This window comes from Schistocerca serialis, chromosome 9 (genome assembly GCF_023864345.2).
Source record: "Schistocerca serialis cubense isolate TAMUIC-IGC-003099 chromosome 9, iqSchSeri2.2, whole genome shotgun sequence".
NCBI classification, from domain to species: Eukaryota; Metazoa; Arthropoda; class Insecta; order Orthoptera; family Acrididae; genus Schistocerca; species Schistocerca serialis.
The window spans coordinates 528,049,316-528,068,821 of NC_064646.1; the positions used below are offsets into that span (position 1 = coordinate 528,049,316).

The window sequence follows — 19,506 nt, forward strand, 5'->3', positions numbered from 1 at the left end:
AGTTATTCATTATGGCATAATCTTATGGGGAAATTCAACAAATGAGACTCCTAGTATTACAGAAGAAAATACTTAGGAACATAAGTGTTACCAAACAACAGGTGTCCTGTCAACTATTGTTAAAAGATTTCAATACACTATCTATACCCTCCCTTTACATATATGAGGTGATGTTATTCTTATATAAAAGTCAGCATACAGTAAACTCTGTTTCGTCCACAACTAAAATACTCACCACAGAGAGAATTTTAAACTCTTGAAACACTACTGAAAACTTTTTACCCAAACACCAGGGTAGAAGGGACTTAAAATTTACAATAAAATAAAAGGCAGTAATATATTTAACATGGAGTTTGGTTCATTTAAAAGATTAGTTTTTACCATTCTAGTGGAAAAGTGTCATTAGTCTATTGACGAATTCATTGGGGACAGTTTCAGAGTTTTAAGATGGTAATTATGCATTTTATTTTTGTATACTGGAAACTGCAGTATGCATTTGTGTAGCAGTATCTCAGTAGTATACATAAAATAATGTAAACTATTGCATTTCTCTTTAAAAATGTTTCTTATTTTAAATCCTGACACGTCTCCCACAAATTGTGTATTACGAGACAAATAAGAATGACGACAAGTCATGAATGAGTGCGTGTTTCCACCTGCTGTGGAGGGTCGCTTATGCTTTAGACTCACAGCTTTGCAGGTCTGTCAGCAAGCAAAATCGAGAATGGTGACCACAAGATATTTATAATGTGTAAGTTGGCACACACATCAGCAGGGTGACAGATCATTCATGGAGTGGATCACCAAACCCACACTTGTGCCAATCCACAATGTGTGCTGAAACCACGACAAATGAAATAAAATGACAAAAATTGTTTTCCTAATGAGCCCTCCAATTGTGATGTTGTTAATGTTTATGTTTTATAACTTCTAACTATATGTAAATCGTGAAATATAGATTAGAAATACTGAACAATGGAATGGCAGTGAAGTGTGACTTCTGGTGACACTGACTGTGCAGCAATGTGTTTCAGAACCTCTAGAATATGAAAACTGGTCAGATCTGACAGTTGAGCTCTGGATCAGTGCAACATGGAAAGCATGTAATGTATGTATGACTGACACTTTATTAACAACATTATGAGAAGGAAAGTTGCTACTCAACATATAGCGGAAATGCCGAGTCCGTCCTGGATTTTCCATTGTTTGACACTTTATTAATTTATTTCCATTTCGTCCCAAATAAAAATCGTTGTGTCCTTTCGTTAGTGTATTACTATCTGCAGGTGACATCAAAATAGTGCACATATGAAATAACTGAAAAGTGTGAAACAGGCATCTGAAAGACATTCAGGACACATGGAGGTAGGATTGCCTGCCCATTCAGATTTAAAGGACAATTTCATCAACACAAGGATATGGCAATAAAAGGTATGAATATGACATTCACTATGGTGCCAAAAATTCCCATTTGTGTAATGATAATTGTGACAATGAGCTTCAATATGGAGGGAAATAAAATCAGTTTCAGTGGCTGACATAATGAATTCTTTTGTGAAATAAAATTTTTTTAAACACGAAAAATTGCATTTTTATTTCGGCCAACACTTTCTTGGCTCTTATACAATAATTTCATAAATCCATATTTTGTCTTTTACTTGCTTTTCAAACAGTTCACTCATCCAGGGGCTCCAATGTTACATTCTGCAGTCTGAAAACCAAAATTATTTCTCAGTGCCCTATGTCAGTGTCATCATCATCATCCGTTTCGCAATCTGTTAGGAAGTCATTCTCTGTCCATCGGAAAGTATTAATTATCCTGAGCCGAGGCATTTGACTCTGCATCTCAGCAAAAACATTTTTGTAGAAAACCTCATCCTCTTCCTCATTCGTCACATGTAGTTCTCTGGAAAAAGAAAGAGAAAAAGTTACTGCAACATTTGTATTTCTGTATTTTATTACACCCTATTTCTTGCAATACTACAAACCATAAACATTGGTGAACTGTGTCATAAATGAAGTGCAAAGGAAATTTATCAGAATTTTTAAACTTAGGAGATACAAATTCTAGTTAATAGCTATCTTCATATTAAACAGGTTTTAACTGTGGAAATATGTAGGTAGCATATGGTGTTTTGACTGATATCTCAATAAAGGACTTGGAGAAATGAAGAACCCACAAAAACAGTGAAAACTGGTCTCAACATGCAGCTGAGGTAAGTACTAAATGATTTCTATTGTGTTTTTCATTCTAATTATTTCTCGAATACATCAAATCCAATGAAATTTGGAATAATGCACTATTTTGCGACTGATGATTTTAAAGAAAGTGTTTTTTTCCTCTGTGCCTTAAATACCTGAGGACCATCCTACAAGATATTTTCAAAATTTTTCCTTTTTTCCAGTCAGTCTTCTGACTGGTTCAATACAACCCACCACAAAGTCCTCCCGTGAGCCAATCTCTTGATTTCAGTTGCATCTTGTGTCCTCAATTATTTGTTGGATGTGTTACACTCTCCTTCTACACTTTTTACTCCTCACAACTCCTCCTAGTACCACGGAAGTCATTGCTCAATGTCCTAACACATATCCTATCATCCTGTTTCTCTCCTATCATCCTATCCCTCTTCTTGTCAGTGTTCTCCACACTGATTCTGCACATAACCCATTTCTCATTTCTTATAACAGCCCACCTAACTTTCAACACTCTTCTATCAATTTTCTTCTCTTCTCTTCCAGTTTTCTCATAGTCTGTGCCTCGCTTTCATACAATGCTGTACTCCAAACGTACATTATCAGAAATTTCTTCTTCTAATTAAGGTTGATGTTTGATACCAGCAGACTTCTCCTGGCCAGAAATGCCCTCTATGCCTGTGCTAATTTGCTTTATACGTATTGTTTGGTTATAATTAAAGTTCAGCCACTTACACAGGTCCAGTGTGGGCTGAATTATCATATGGCAGTGAATCTTGGTAGGTATGCTAATGTGTTAATGCAGGACCAATTTATGCTGGAAAAACAATTACTTCCAACTACGGCCACTACGAGCAAATCTGGCACAGTACACCGTTTGTACGACATCCACACTATCGTTTGACAAGCTGTAACGTGAGTGAACAGTAGTGATAATTGAGGAGAAAGACTGCGTGCTGTTAGTGAAACAGTTTCATGTGAACGGCAGCAATTCCAGTGCTGCACTGACAGAGGGGCCAGATGTCATTAAATGCTTTAAAGAAAATGACGATGAAATTCAAAAACGTGGGTGGGCTTGGTGTGGCACCTGGAAGAGGAATGCATCCTACCGCAGTGGAAGTTATTGACACAGTTATTGTTGCTGCAACTCAGTATGTAGCACGTGTCCCGGCTAATGCTAGTGTTTGTGCCCTTCCACGAGAATTGTCCATCCTGTGGTCAATGGTGTGGACAGTTTTTGTGTGGTGTCACCGCCAGACACCACACTTGCTAGGTGGTAGCCTTTAAATCGGCCACGGTCCGTTAGTATACGTCGGACCCGCGTGTCGCCACTGTCAGTGATTGCAGACCGAGCGCCGCCACACGGCAGGTCTAGTCTAGAGAGACTCCCTAGCACTCGCCGCAGTTGTACAGCCGACTCTGCTAGCGATGGTTCACTTACTACAGACACTCTCATCTGCAGAGACAACAGTTTAGCATAGCCTTCAGCTACGTCATTTGCTACGACCTAGCAAGGCGCCATATTCAGTTACTGTAACTAATTACTTCAAGACTGTATTCTGAACAAATAATATTGTGAATCATGTACCGTCAAGAGCGACGTTCATCATCAATGGATTAAAGTTAAGTATGAAAGTAATTACGTCCGCTTTCTGAATTCTCATTCCCTGTCATGTTCCAGACCTCACGTCAGCATAGTCCTTCCCTCCTCACGCCAGCCTGCGTGAGCTAAAACGCGTGCATTTAGACTGGTGCCCCTACAAAATCCGGACGGTGCAGCAACCAAATCATCATATCTGCAGCAACGTACTGAATTAGCTCTTCAGTTTTCGGACAGATAGAAGTCGATGACATGCGACCAGGAAATCTTCTATGGAGTGAAGAGGCACATTCTACACTACAGGGTACAGTAAATACACTGAACTGCCAAATTTAAGGGTACTGTTAAACTGCATGTTGTGCACCAAGAACCACTGCAGTTGCTGTATATGACTGCTTGGTGTGGAGTCACAAGCATCTTTATTCTTGGTCCGTTCTCTGAAGAGGATACATCCGTAGAGCCTGTCGGGGGTGGTGGGGGGCCCTCTGTGATGCCTTTACGTTATGGAGACCTCCTTGTACAGCACGTGATTCCTGCTTTGGAAGAGCACAACTGTGTGGAAACCATTCTTTTCATGTAAGATGGGCCAACATTGCATGTCACTCACCCAGTGAAAGATCTGCTTAGTGCAACCTTCCTTAAAACATATTATATCGATAGGTTTTCAGATGCATTGCCTGCAAGATGACCTGATCTGAATCCATATGACTCTCGACTCTCGGAATACCTAAAAGAATACCTTTACCAGAGGCACATTAGGTCTCTACCTGATCTGAAGGCCAGTACGCAGGAACACATCGCTTAAATTCCACCGGAACTACCGTGAGCAAGTGTTGATCACATCGTTTTACAGAAGTAGCATCTCATTCGAAATCTCCAGTGCTCGTACAGAATGAATTAACCCTTTAGTGACCAAATTATTTCCGGAAGTTGTAGATTTTTTATGAACACTTTATTGGGCTAAGAAACCGTTCATAAAATCATAGTTTAAATCTTGAAATGAGAGTTTAGCCTATGAGTGTAAAAAAATTAGTGGGAACTATTGGAACTGTGGAGTAACTTCACTTGCTAATTTAAAACAAATGTATTTCCTTTATTTTTTAGTACAAAAACATGTTAAACATTACATTTATATTTGTATTAGTTCATACTGTCCTTTGAGTTCACTAAGGTGATGTACTATGGAACTTAGAGAAGCATGCTGCTACATACAAAGGTACACGACAGTTGCTACTCATTACTTTTGTTCGCTTTTCTTTGTTCTTGGTGCTACATTGGCGGCATCTTCTGTTTGTTGTACCTTTTGTAGGGAAATGAGTTCCAACTTTCTCCAGACGAACTTCATCTGGTACTCCAGACACACCTCTTATTGGTGTTTGACCTTCCTCTTCTCTTACGACTTGAGAAGCCAGAGATAAGCTGCCTTGCCAAGTGCAGTCTAAATGTTAGCTGGTCTGCTTTTGTCTTCTGTAGCTTCCACATAACGTAGGAACTGACAACTGCCAAATGCACAAGAAAGGAAAACAGTTTGTGCCACCACTTCCACGAACGACGGCGTACAGCATACCGTTGACGCAGCTGATCAAATCTATCGACTCCTCCCATTATTTTATTATACTCTGCCACAGCCAATGGGCAGAATACTTCAGTTCTGCTTCCACTAACTTACCTTGTAATATTTATGTAATTTTCAGTCAAATGCAGCAAATATCCACGAATACTATCTCCCTCATAAATACAAAAATAGATAAATACAACACGAGTCACTTCACACGCAAAAGGAAAGCACACTATCCAAAAAACGCTGTAGCGGTCGAAACTGGCTCGTTTTCACACGGGAACTGCGCTTCTGCAATGATTGACTCACAAGGTAGAAAAACAACAGCTTTAGCCTAACTGTTGACAATCTATACATAGTTAGCACACTCTAACAGAGATGGTAGCATAAGTTAGAAGTGGGAACACGGATTACCACTGAACTTACAGAGAAAACAAATAAGTGGGAACTATTTGCATTCGCAGCACCAGATTCGCACCTGGTCGCCAAAATTGAAACTAATTTTTCTCCAGCGTAAAACTGTTCTGTGTTAACGCATTAGAATACAAATCGAGTTTCGCTTCCATATGATAATTACAGCCCACACTGGACCTCTGCGAGTATCTGCACTTTAATTACAGCCATTTGGTATGTCATCATTGCTTCATGCATCGTGTGTCACTTTATTTCCAATGTATCAGAACTGCATCACTTCTTCATGGACACCAGTTTTGATGTTAAATCCATAACTAATCTGATATAGCTAATGCTCATTAATTTCATCTTTCCTGGTTTCTTTCTCAATCTGTAGTGTGTTCTCATTAGACTGTTCTTTCCATTCAACAGGTTCTGAAATTCTTCCTCCCTTTCACAAGCCAATAGGAGTATCATCAGTGAATGATATTCTTAATATCCATTCTCCCTGAATTTTAATCCACTCTTCCATCTTTCTTTTATTTCTTTGACTGCTTCTTTGATATATAAACTGGAAAGTTGGGATTGAAAGTTTACATCCCTGCCTTACACTCTCTCTAATACTAGCACTCCGTTCCCAGTCTCGTGGAAGTCATCGAGGTCATACGGTAGAAACGCAAAGTCATCGGAACCGGGCTCGGACGGTGAACAGAAGCAGCAGGAGCAACCTACCTGAGGTTCACGAGCCTCACAGAAAATTCTTCAAATGGCACAGCTCTGATGTGGCCGCTGTACAGGATATCGAGGCACCGCAGTTGCTTCAAGTCCAGGACGTGCCGTAGGCTCGGCTGCAGATCTGTCAGGTCGTCAATGTACTGGAGGAGCAGCGTGCGGAGGGCTGGCAGCTGCGCCACGTGCGCCACGGCAGATCCGCCCAGCCCACTGCATCCGGAAAGATCCAGTCTAGAAGAACAAACAGAAAAATAATGTAACACTTTAAGATGTTGGTGACAACATGAAATTTGCTGTGTAATACACAGTACGACAAAAAAGAAAGGCAATGAATTATCCAAATGGGACAGAAATCAGTACATGTACAGACAAACAAATGGTTACATGTTGTATACATAGTTCCGTGTAGTCAGCGCGTACACAACTTTCCCACTAGAGCGCGCCCCACTAAGCACAACAGCGCAGGCGCAGCGCTGGTCCGTCTCCTCACTACGAGATGGCGCTGCCTTAGAGACGGACCAAATTCTGCTTCCGCCGATCTGCGTATTAATATGTAACGCAGCCAATGAGATTGCTGCTAACGTAGAACCTTTTCTCCTCGCGGATCACACTCGCGCAGTGATACCTGAACGCGCGAGGTATTATAACGAGTGTACAGACCTCCAATTAGTCAGTCTGCATTAGTCTGTACCAGTCTATAGTCAAGTTTCAGTGTGCGCCTAATAAGATTATCATATTCCTGTACATAGCCACGAAGATAAATGTATAGACACTTTGTCAAGTATCAGAGATATGTGAGAATAAGATTAACGTACCAAGACCAAAGGAACTTCAGATTGTCAATTGTAAATAGCATCCAGAATCAAGTTACGTAATGTTTATGCTTGTTATCATTTTAATAAATGTGTGAGAAAATTAATCAAGTTCTGTTTGAAGTCGGTCACCGTCAACCTGCTACTCTAAGCGTGCAAGTGGCATATCTACCGTCCGACCTAACGGCAGAAGATAAACACGCCACAATAAGACCACGAGACATATTGCTGACACTCGCCTACTTCGTTAGATCGACAAGTCAAATAATCTGATGGTGTGTGTACCGAATGTCTTACAGTACGCACACCACATTACAATTTCAGAAAAAACTGGATGATTCATTCAGGAGAGAGAGCTCCACAAATTGAGCAAATCAATAGCGCATTGGTCCATCTCTGGCACCTGTGCAAGATTGGCACTGATGACAGAGTTGTCGAGTGTCCTCCTGAGGAATATCGGGCCAAATTCTGTCCTATTGATCCATCAGATCGTCAAAATTCTGAGACTGTTGGAGGACCCTACCCATAACGCTCCAAATGCTCTCAATTGGGAAGACATCCGGCAAACTTGTTGACCGAGGTAGGGTTTGCGAAGCACCAAGAAAAGCAGTAGAAACTCTCGCCCTGTGGAGGCAGGCATTATCTTGCCGAAACGTAAGCCAAGGACAGCTCGCCACGAACGGCGACAAAACGAGGCGTAGAGTAGCATCGACTTACTGTCGTGCCGCAAGTGTTCCGAGGATGACAACCGAAGGAGTGCTGAAAACAAATGGCACCTCAAACCGTCACTTCCGGTTGTCGCACCGTATGGCGGGTGACAGACACGTTGATATCCCTCTGCTATCCGGGGTACCTCCAGACGCGTCTTCAGTCTGGAATAAAATTGTCTTCAGTGATGAGCTCTGCTTGAAATTGAGCCACAGTGACCAGCAAAGACCTGCCTGGGGACACCCCGGAGTGTAGTGGGATACCAACCGACAGCAAAACAACCGGAACTGATAGTCTGGAGTGCCACTTGTTTTCGTAGCAGGTCACTTTCGGTTGTTATCCTCGGAAAACTTGTGGCATAGCAGTAAGTCGACACTATTTGGTTGCCATCCACAGCACCCTTACAGCACAGTGATACGTCAACGATAATCTACGCCCCTTTTGATTGCCCTTCCTGCTCTTACATTTCAGCAAGATAATGCCCGCCCGCACACTGCGAGAGTTGCTATTGCTCGTCTTCACGCTCGCCAAACTCTACCTCGGCCAGCGAGGTTGCCGGATCTCTCCCCAACTGAGAACATTTGGAGCATTACGGGCAGGGCTTTAATGATGTCAGGATTTCGATGACAGAATTGGGCACCCAATATCCGTCAGGACGACATCCGACAACTCTGTCGATCGAAGCCGAGCCGAATAACTGCTTGCGTACAGGCCAGAGGTAGACCGACGCGTAGTCGAATTGCTCAATTTCTGAAGCTCTTTCTCTCGAATAAATCATCCAACTTTTCTGAAATTTTAATTATTTGTTTGTCTGTGCACGTACATCACATCTGCCAGTTTCCATCCCTCTGGACAATTCCTTCGTGGTGTGACGTTTTCTTGACTTAGAGCGGCATTTACACGTGAGTAATTTCCTGTGCACACTAAGTGCAGCAGCTGTTGCAAGTACATGCACGGGAACAGACTTTCACTCAGCTCTGTCCCGTGGCACAATCTTCTGGGCCTTTGCAGCTAAGGGGAAAAAGTACAGGGTCTTCATTAATGAGTGGTGCATTTTCATATATTTATTGATTTATATGGGCACATTTTACATCATAATTTTACATCACTACATGACTACGGAGAGCACAGGCTCGCTGTGTCGTTGGGACCGGAACACGGGTCCGGGAACTGCGACGGACGAGCCCGGACGCGGTCGGGGTAGTATCTGGAGCTCAGCGGGAACGTGACACGCACACCGACAGTGGCCCCAATGCCCGATGCGACGACGGTGGGCCCGGGAGCTGTGACGGGCAGTCGGCCGACGAGACGGGAGGAGACGTCTGGCGAACTGAAGACGAGATCACAGCCAGTGAAGTGGCCTGCCGGGGACAGTGTGTTAATAGCAGATGGCAGGCAGGGTGCAAGCTGGCCGTATCGTGTGGTGTGACGTCATTACGGTGCGGCACGGGCATTCGAAATGGACGCGGCGGCCAGCTCGCGTGACGCAGTCTGCCGGCTGCCGGAGTGCCCGTTTGGAGCACGGTCTCGGGGGCTGCCCGGCCAGGTCGGGGACGGGACGAGGTGGGTGTGGCTGCGCACTGGCAGCTGGCGGTACCCGTGCACCGCTGATGGCTAGGGGAGTGGGCTCTGCCTAACAGGTCACACGGGGAGTGTCGTCCGTGGACAAGTCCTCCACTGAAACTTCCTAGCAGATTAAAACTGTGTGCCGGACCGAGACTCGAACTGCTAGGAAGTTTCATATCAGCGCACACTCCGCTGCAGAGTGAAAATCTCATTCTGGGAACATCCTCCAGGCTGTGGCTGAGCCATGTCTCCGCAATATCCTTTCTTTCAGGAGTGCTAGTTCTGCAAGTTTCGCAGGAGAGCTTCTGTAAAGTTTGGAAGGTAGGAGACGAGATACTGGCAGAAGTACAGCTGTGAGGACGGGGCGTGAGTCGTGCTTGGGTAGCTCAGGGGTAGAGCACTTGCCCACGAAAGGCAAAGGTCCCGAGTTCGAATCTCGGTGCGGCAGACAGTTTTAATCTGCTAGGAAGTTTCATATCAGCGCACACTCCGCTGCAGAGTGAAAATCGCATTCAAGTCCTCCACTGGTTTGAAGAACTGAATGAGAATCGGAGTAGTTGAGGTGAAATCTGTCTCAATTCTGTCCACGGAGACTTTAGTCGGCTCGCCCTTACATTTGATCTGCAAAATGTTCTCGTCACGGTGATCGTGCGGTGCACTCTATGGCAGCGTAAGTGGTGGCCGTGCCACGTCTACGCACAATACCGGGTCAAAAGTATTTAATGCGACAAACTCCTGGAGGTTGTAGGGGACGTCAAAACAAATATTTTCCCTAATGTCATTTTTACCTATGAGGATTATTTAAACTGGTGGAGGCTGTATTATGCTCGTCAGTTGTTAGACGCCGTATTGCGATCTTGAGATGTTAGAGGGTTTATTACGCTCTTCAGTTGTGGGCAACTGCTGTCCACCAGTGTAGTAGTGCATTGTCTCTGTTTACTAGTAGAGCGATACATCTGGAGTGAGTACACTGACACGGTTTGTGCGTACTACGTAGCGCACCACAACGGACGAGCTGCACAGCGGGTTTAGCAACAGCAATATCCTAATCGCCGTATCCCGCATCATACGACCTTTGCTGCTGTGTACCAACGTCTGCGTGAGACCGGGTCATTTAGCACATTACCTGGACAGGGACGCCGTCGCACGGTAAGAACGCTGCAGTTTGAGGAAGCTGTCTTGTAGCATGTGGAGCCGGGTGCTTCAGTCAGCACTCGTGCAATTGCACGTGACATTGGGACTAATCAGACGAATGTAAGAACAGTCCTTCGAGAGCAATTGTTACGTCCATTTCACTTATAGCGTGTCCACAACCTGGAACCAGTTGATTATCCACCCAGAGCACAGTTTTCGCAGTGGTACCTGGAACAGTGTGAAATGCATCCTACATTTCCATCCTCTGTGTTGTTTAGCGATGAAGCAACGTTCGGGGGCGATGGAGTCTTCAACATGCACAATTCGCATGTTTGGAGTGAGGATAACCTACATGCCACAGTTACTAGCGCTCATCAAGTGCGGTTCTTCGTTAATGTGTGGGTCGGTGTTGTTGGGGATTGTTTAATTGGGCCGTATGTGCTACCTAGGCCATTAAATGGCAGGCACTATTACAGTTTTCTCGCCAGAGCATTGCCAGAATTGCTGGAAGACGTCCCGCTCCCTACAAGACAACGCACGTGGTGCCAACATGACGGGCCGCCGGCATATTTCAGTGTGTCGATTCCTGGACCGACGATTCCCAGAAACGTGGATTGGCAGAGGTGGTCCTGTACCGTGGCCTGCTCGATCCCCAGATATGTCCCCTCTGGACTTTTTTGTGTGGGGAGAGATGCGCAACCTTGTTTACGCACCTCCTGTTGCATCAGAAGAGGATCTGGTTGCCCGGATAGTAGCAGCAGCAGGAACAGTTAAGGATACTGCTGGGGTTTTGCCCGTGTCAGACATAACATGATCCGACGGTGTAACCTTTGTTTACGTGTGTCAATGGAGGCATTTCTGAAAATCTATTGTAATTGAAATTGGGTTGTGTTAATGAGTTGTCTCTTGGTCATAAAAAAATGGAAAAGTGTTTCTTGGTTTAATTAATTTGCCGCCAGAGAAATCTTCCTCTACCGGTTTAAATACTCCTCATAGGAAAAAATGACATTAGGGAAAAATATTTGTTTTGATGTCCCCTACAACCTCCCAGAGTTTGTCGGTATAAATACTTTTCACCCTGTATAATGTGGAACAGTGTAAATCGGCTCGAGCAAATACCCACCGGTACTGTGCCGTGTCGGCGCGTGCAGTCGGAGGTCGGCTGTACGACTGCGCAGATGTTGTGCCGGTGTCGGGCACCGAGGCAGCGTGTGACGGTAGTACCTCCTCCACTAATTCACCGGGAATGGCGAGCGAGTGAGCACAGGCGAGGTGTACAGGTGGAATACCGATGTCGTCCTTGGGATTATTCGCAGGTCGAGAAGTACGAGCCGAAGTGCGTCCGTCCGGGTGATGCCGTGACACGTCAGGGATGCTTCCGGTATACAGTGGAGCCGTTCCGGGTGGCTACGCAGACGTCAAGTGCACGACGACGAGCCCGGAACTGTGTCGGACTGCCGTCGCGTGCCGCCGAATGTGCAAACTACGTCTCATCTCACTGGCTCAAATGGCTCTGAGCACTATGGGACTTAACTTCTGAGGTCATCAGTCCCCTAGAACTTAGAACTACTTAAACCTAACTAACCTAAGGACATCACACACATCCATGCCCGAGGCAGGATTCGAACCTGCGACCGTAGCAGTCGCGCGGTTCCAAACTGTAGTGCCTAGAACCGCTAGACCACCGCGGCCGGCTCATCTCACTGGCACCGTTTGATTCGTGGACACGACAGGACGAAGCAAACAGTCGGCACTCGTTCAAATCCGTCAAGGTGTCAGTGGGGGGCCACGCATTGTACTCGATCCGCGTGGTCCGCGGCTGACAGAATCGGAAATAGGCGTAACTGTCCACGAGGCGTGGACATCTAGCTCACACTGGCTTTTGCTTCGCTGGGTGCTCCACCGTCGTCACAGGTTGGCCCGGCCATTAAATCTCCTCCCACAGGTAAACGCTGACGTGCTGCTACCCACGTGATTCTGTGGGATGCCTGCCACAAGTTTGGCATAAGCTACGTTTAATATTTTTTGTGGGATCTGAAATTTAAAAACCTCTCTCACACCGGCCCGATTGAGCTTCACAGATCAGGATAGTAAAAAACACGCGAATATTTAGGGAATTTTCATTCACAAAGCAGGCTTATCACATTCACACAGTTCAATGCTGTCCTATCCTGATTAAATTGAGCTTAACTTAAATTCCATAAGGCAGTGAAGCAATTTCGAAGTCTCGGTGCGACGAAAATTGTCAGTCGACCTTCTGAAAACATTTGTAATAATTATTAACTTTCGGTGACCACACGGGGAAGACCGGAGATGTGCTGGTAAGACCGTGTTAGCCCATTTATTGAAAGTAATAAACTGGATATCTCGAGCGTACAAAACGGCAGGTTCGTCCAATGTAAATCAGACGTTCCCCACTGATCCCGTGCAACACAGCATAGTAAGCAGACACTGTCAATAGTAATCAGTTAAATAATACGCGAACACACTTCCTTTAGTTTAGTTCATGTATTAAATTCCTTCTCATACAGAATCTCATCAAGATGGCGACTAGCTCAACAATACATACATATACATCTTCGTTCTTTCACGGCTAATCGGCAAGATCTCCTTCATTCTTTTCATAAGAGAAAACATAGATAGCAGAGAAGGTATTCCATGGAGTAAATGCACGCTCCAAGGAATAATAGGGCCTGAAACTACTTTGCATTGATAAAAGATAAGAAGAGATATTTCGAGATATGTACTGAGTTATATATTTTTATAATATTTCTGAAAATATCGCGTAGAGACCGCAGCAAGAGACATTACATACGGTAGTGCTCAGGTGATCATTAGTGACAACGTCGGATTTCAAACAGAGTCCACAAAGTGGGTACCCCATCTTCTCACCACAGACGACAAATTTCATCATCTTGATGCGTACAAACAGCTACTGTTACGCTACCAAATTGAAGGGGAACATTTTGTGCACCGGATTTTGATCTGTGATGAAACGTGAGTACACTATTACGCACGGGAATCGAAAAAAGCAGCCCAAAATGGCACAAAAAAGACCAATCTACACCCACTGACGACTCTACACCCACGGAGTGCCTAAAATTGTCTCTGTGTGGGGAAGGTTATTGCGACAGTCTTTTTTTTTATTTTAAGGAAGTTCTCATCAGTTTTGTCCAAGAATGCTGTACTGTGAGCGCCGTATACTACTGCCATTTTTTGCATAGATCGGAAAGCGAATATCGTCAGAAAATACCAAATCTGGGGCGTGACTGTGCTCGGCCCCACACGGCAGCCCGGACTCGACAAAAAGTTCGGGAGCTGTCGTGTGCCACACTAGGACATCCTCCCTACACTCCGCACTTATTGTCCTGTCATTTTCATTTGTTTGGACCACTAAAAGAAGCAGTCGGACGACACAGATCTAACAACAATTGCGCTGTCAAAGTGTTTGTGTGAACCCTGCTGTTACAGCCACATTCATTTTGTGAAAACGGGGTTGAGAAAACTACCTATCCCCTGGGAAAAATGTATTTCCCATTCAGAAGACTATACACAGATTAAATAACTTGTGTGTATGAGTTTTTCTGAAGTGAACTTTTCTGAAGTGAACTTATAAACAAAAAATTCAAATTAATATTTGAATTTCCTTTGTACGTGAGCATAAAACATGTTCAAAAACTGCGCAACAGCGACGTCAGGTACTTACATCTGTAAGTGTTTAAGACGGTGGATCTCGGCAAGTGCTCCGTCTGTGAGACTCGTCGCAAAAGTCAGGCTCAGGTGGCGCAGTGACGGGCACCCCCGAGAAATGGTGACCACCGCGTCATCCGGGAGGTCGGTGGCGTGCGGCAGGTCCAACTTCTGCAGCAGTGGTAGGCAGCCGGGCCTGCAGTTGTTCAAAACAACACCTGTTGTGAATGTAAATCTAAGCCGCACAGGTGAAATATTAGTCAGACCCTCAAAAGAGTACCGTATTTACTCGAATCTAACAAGGGGAAGGCCTCAGACACGGCCAACCGATTCGGCTCAAATTTGGCAGGTCGCTTGTGTACAACCCAAAACGAAGGAATCTAAGATACACTCCTGGAAATGGAAAAAAGAACACATTGACACCGGTGTGTCAGACCCACCATACTTGCTCCGGACACTGCGAGAGGGCTGTACAAGCAATGATCACACGCACGGCACAGCGGACACACCAGGAACCGCGGTGTTGGCCGTCGAATGGCGCTAGCTGCGCAGCATTTGTGCACCGCCGCCGTCAGTGTCAGCCAGTTTGCCGTGGCATACGGAGCAGTCTTTAACACTGGTAGCATGCCGCGACAGCGTGGACGTGAACCGTATGTGCAGTTGACGGACTTTGAGCGAGGGCGTATAGTGGGCATGCGGGAGGCCGGGTGGACGTACCGCCGAATTGCTCAACACGTGGGGCGTGAGGTCTCCACAGTACATCGATGTTGTCGCCAGTGGTCGGCGGAAGGTGCACGTGCCCGTCGACCTGGGACCGGACCGCAGCGACGCACGGATGCACGCCAAGACCGTAGGATCCTACGCAGTGCCGTAGGGGACCGCACCGCCACTTCCCAACAAATTAGGGACACTGTTGCTCCTGGGGTATCGGCGAGGACCATTCGCAACCGTCTCCATGAAGCTGGGCTACGGTCCCGCACACCGTTAGGCCGTCTTCCGCTCACGCCCCAACATCGTGCAGCCCGCCTCCAGTGGTGTCGCGACAGGCGTGAATGGAGGGACGAATGGAGACGTGTCGTCTTCAGCGATGAGAGTCGCTTCTGCCTTGGTGCCAATGATGGTCGTATGCGTGTTTGGCGCCGTGCAGGTGAGCGCCACAATCAGGACTGCATACGACCGAGGCACACAGGGCCAACACCCGGCATCATGGTGTGGGGAGCGATCTCCTACACTGGCCGTACACCACTGGTGATCGTCGAGGGGACACTGAATAGTGCACGGTACATCCAAACAGTCATCGAACCCATCGTTCTACCATTCCTAGACCGGCAAGGGAACTTGCTGTTCCAACAGGACAATGCACGTCCGCATGTATCCCGTGCCACCCAACGTGCTCTAGAAGGTGTAAGTCAACTACCCTGGCCAGCAAGATCTCCGGATCTGTCCCCCATTGAGCATGTTTGGGACTGGATGAAGCGTCGTCTCACGCGGTCTGCACGTCCAGCACGAACGCTGGTCCAACTGAGGCGCCAGGTGGAAATGGCATGGCAAGCCGTTCCACAGGACTACATCCAGCATCTCTACGATCGTCTCCAAGGGAGAATAGCAGCCTGCATTGCTGCGAAAGGTGGATATACACTGTACTAGTGCCGACATTGTGCATGCTCTGTTGCCTGTGTCTATGTGCCTGTGGTTCTGTCAGTGTGATCATGTGATGTATCTGACCCCAGGAATGTGCCAATAAAGTTTCCCTTTCCTGGGACAATGAATTCACGGTGTTCTTATTTCAATTTCCAGGAGTGTATTTTGGGTCAACACCCCCTCGTTTTTGAGAAAATCACCCCTAAAGGTTATGGCGAGCAATCAACTCAAAATTGGCGGGATCGATACATAATTGTAATTACATTTTTCATCATCAGGTATGAGGTCCGAAAACGCATACTTTTCCAGAAATGGGGGTAAGAAACTTTTACAACTGCCGCTTCTGTACCGACGTGCAAAACGCTTTCCGCCGGCAGCGCCGATAGCACAAAGGTAACTGGCTCGGAATGGGAGAACCCGGGTTCGAATCTCGAAGAAACCTAGCGGATGTTATTATTTTCATTTGTATTTTTCCATATCTCAATTGATAAGGATAGGACGGTTAATAAGGTAAGTAAATCAATAAAGAATGATAATAATAAGGTAAGCAAACTAACTTCCCAAACGCCGTGAGTTAGTAAAGTATTAAACTTTTAAGCCTCGTCACATGAAAACAACTCCGAGCAAGAGTGCTGCGAATTCCTCACGAGGGATCACAGACAGCCAACCGTGCGACGCTTGTTTACAGCGAGGCACGGGACAGAATGTACGCGCGGAGAGTTTTGTTGTCCCGGTTGCCTCTTCGTCATATCATAGTTGAGAACCTGGAAGAGTGAAGGTGTGCAGCACGAGCCTTATAGAAGTCAATCGGAAAGAGTTGTTTTCCGTCATAGGCTGCCGCGAACCTCGCCGATACATGTAGTGATTTTTCCATCGTTAATGCGCCGAATGAAATACGATTTATGAATGAATACAGTCCTTCCGTAAGTAACATATGACGAGTATTGTCTGTAGTTTGTGGTGATTAGCTCGTCTGTTTATGCTGTAGTAACTAGTTATTGTTTGTTGTGAAATATTTTTTCGAGATTCGAACCCGGGTTCTTCGAGACCCAGCCAGTTACCTTGGCCGGTGCGCTATCAGCGCTGTCGCCGAATAGCGTTTACCACCTGGGCACAGAAGCGGCAGTTATAAAAGTTTCTTTCCTCGATTTCTGGAAAAGTTTGCGTTTACGGACCCCATACCCGATGATGAAAAATGTTCTATTTACAATTATCTATCGATCCCTCCAATTTCGAGTCGATTGCTCTTCACAACTTTTAGGGGCGATTTTCTCAAAAACGCGGGGGTGTTGACCCAAAATAACTTAGATTCCTTCGTTTTAGGTTGTACACAAGCGACCTGCCAAATTTGAGCCGAATCGGTTGGCCGTGTCTGAGGCCTTCCCCTTGTAAGCCGCACTTGAATCGAAACCGCACCTGAAAAATGAGACTCGAAAGCAAGGAAAAAAATTTTTCCCGAATCTAAGCCGCACCTGAAATTTGAGACTCGAAATTCAAGGGGAGAGAGAAGTTTTAGGCCGCACCTCCAAATCGAAACAAAGTTGGTTCATTTTAATACGAGACACAATTTAGGTCGAATGAATGACGATACAGCTACAGTAGTTTGGTTCGAGTCGTAAGCTTAGCAATTAAGCTTTACCAGGTAGCCATTGCTATGCGTCAGGCGCTCCGTCGGTATTTATACGGGTATCCTTCCTTTTTCACGTGCTTCGTCTGGTTTGAATTGATTGCTTATATTTCTTTGATCTCGTAAGTGCCGTTCTCTTTGTTATAGGTGTTTACGTCACTCTGAGCGGAAAATGCATTACTGTACTGTGTCACGCATTGTTTGTAGCATTATGATAGTGAGTGTTTATGGCCTGTCGCCGCTCGCGGCATGGCTTGCTTATGTGCGCGCTACCGCCGCTTACAATGGCAGCGGGGGGTGGGGGGCGGGGGAAGATGTTCTGAACGAGAGTTTAGCGAAAATTTTTCTCCGTTTGAAAATCTTTGCAGACGCCTCTTTAGTACATTACATTCTGCACAGAAATTAGAGTCATCTTAGATTTAAAAATCTAGTCAATTGCCGTGCTTCATTTCTGACTGTATCACTAATAGGCATAAGAATAATACGAATAGGTCTAGCGGTTCTAGGCGCTCAGTCCGGAACCGCGCAACTGCTACAGTCGCCATGCCTCGGGCATGGATGTGTGTGATGTCCTTAGGTTAGTTAGGTTTAAGTAGTTCTAAGTTCTAGGGGACTGATGACCACAGATGTTAAGTCCCATAGTGCTCACAGCCATTTGAACCATTTAATACGAATATAAACATGACATGATATGTACATTCTTCCGCGTTTGCTGTTGTCTCACTCTAGTTTCGTAGTTTATTACGCAGACAGGATTTAAATGAGATAGCAGCAAACACGAAAGAATACATGGCAAAATGTTTATATTCGTATTATTATATTGTGGTGAAGAGAATACCGCATGTGATTCACAATTCATAAAATTTCCTATTAGCAATCATCTCTTCTCACAGGTAGGTAAAAATTCAGAATGTAGAGTTGGCCATATTGACAAAAACCCCAAACAGTCTTGCCAGTCGGATTTTCATAGTACATTGAAATGCTGCTACATTCGAAGATGAACAATACGGTATTTGTATTTACTTCGTAGGATAATGTATGAAAATGCAGTGGTCGTAACTCGGGGCGGAGGAAAAAGCTCATCTTCCATTTTTTTTTTTAATTTATTTACTGACGCAGAGGTTTTGGCACCAGTATTTATCTTTGTGCCTGCAAAGCAAGCCTGTGTAGCACTACATATATTCGACGGCAGAAGTTAGTTGTGGCGGCACCTATGAACATTTTTCAGAACTTCCGCTTACTTTGCACTCGATTCTAAGCCGCAGGCGGATTTTTGGATTACAAAAACCGGAAAAAAAGTGTGGCTTAGATTCGAGTAAACACGGTACACAGGGATGGCTAGAGGACAAATGTAAGGAGGTAGAGGCTTATCTCACCAGGGGTAAGATAGATACTGCCTACAGGAAAATTAAAGAGACCTTTGGAGAAAAGAGAACCACTTGTATGAATATCAAGAGCTCAGATGGAAACCCAGTTCTAAGCAAAGAAGGGAAAGCAGAAAGGTGGAAGGAGTATATAGAGGGTCTATACAAGGGCGATGTTCTTGAGGACAATATTATAGAAATGGAAGAGAGTGTAGAAGAAGATGAAATAGGAGATATGATACTGCGTGAAGAGTTTGACAGAGCACTGAAAGACCTGTGTCGAAACAAGGCCCCGGGAGTGGACAACATTCCATTAAAATTACTGACAGCCTTGGGAGAGCCAGTCCTGACAAAACTCTACTATCTGGTGAGCAAGATATATGAGACAGGCGAAATACCCTCAGACTTCAAGAAGAATATAATAATTCCAATCCCAAAGAAAGCAGGTGTTGACATATGTGAAAATTACCGAACAATCAGTTTAATAA

The 19,506-nt window shown here is 45.2% G+C and overlaps 1 protein-coding gene across 4 annotated transcripts in view; it reads right to left on the bottom strand.

Annotated features, from left to right (window-relative positions):
• Positions 1 to 1,571: 1,571 nt before the first annotated feature.
• The window catches only part of LOC126418939 (F-box/LRR-repeat protein fbxl-1-like), a 132,520-nt gene continuing 114,585 nt past the window's right edge, over positions 1,572 to 19,506 (bottom strand). For all 4 annotated transcript variants that reach the window (XM_050085974.1, XM_050085977.1, XM_050085976.1 and 1 more), the window contains exons 6-8: positions 14,403 to 14,582; positions 6,477 to 6,707; positions 1,572 to 1,906 (exon numbers count right to left, since the gene is read on the bottom strand). In XM_050085974.1, the coding sequence (XP_049941931.1) occupies positions 1,732 to 1,906; positions 6,477 to 6,707; positions 14,403 to 14,582 (586 nt within the window). In that variant the 3' untranslated portion in view covers positions 1,572 to 1,731. The remainder of the gene's footprint in view (positions 1,907 to 6,476; positions 6,708 to 14,402; positions 14,583 to 19,506) is intronic.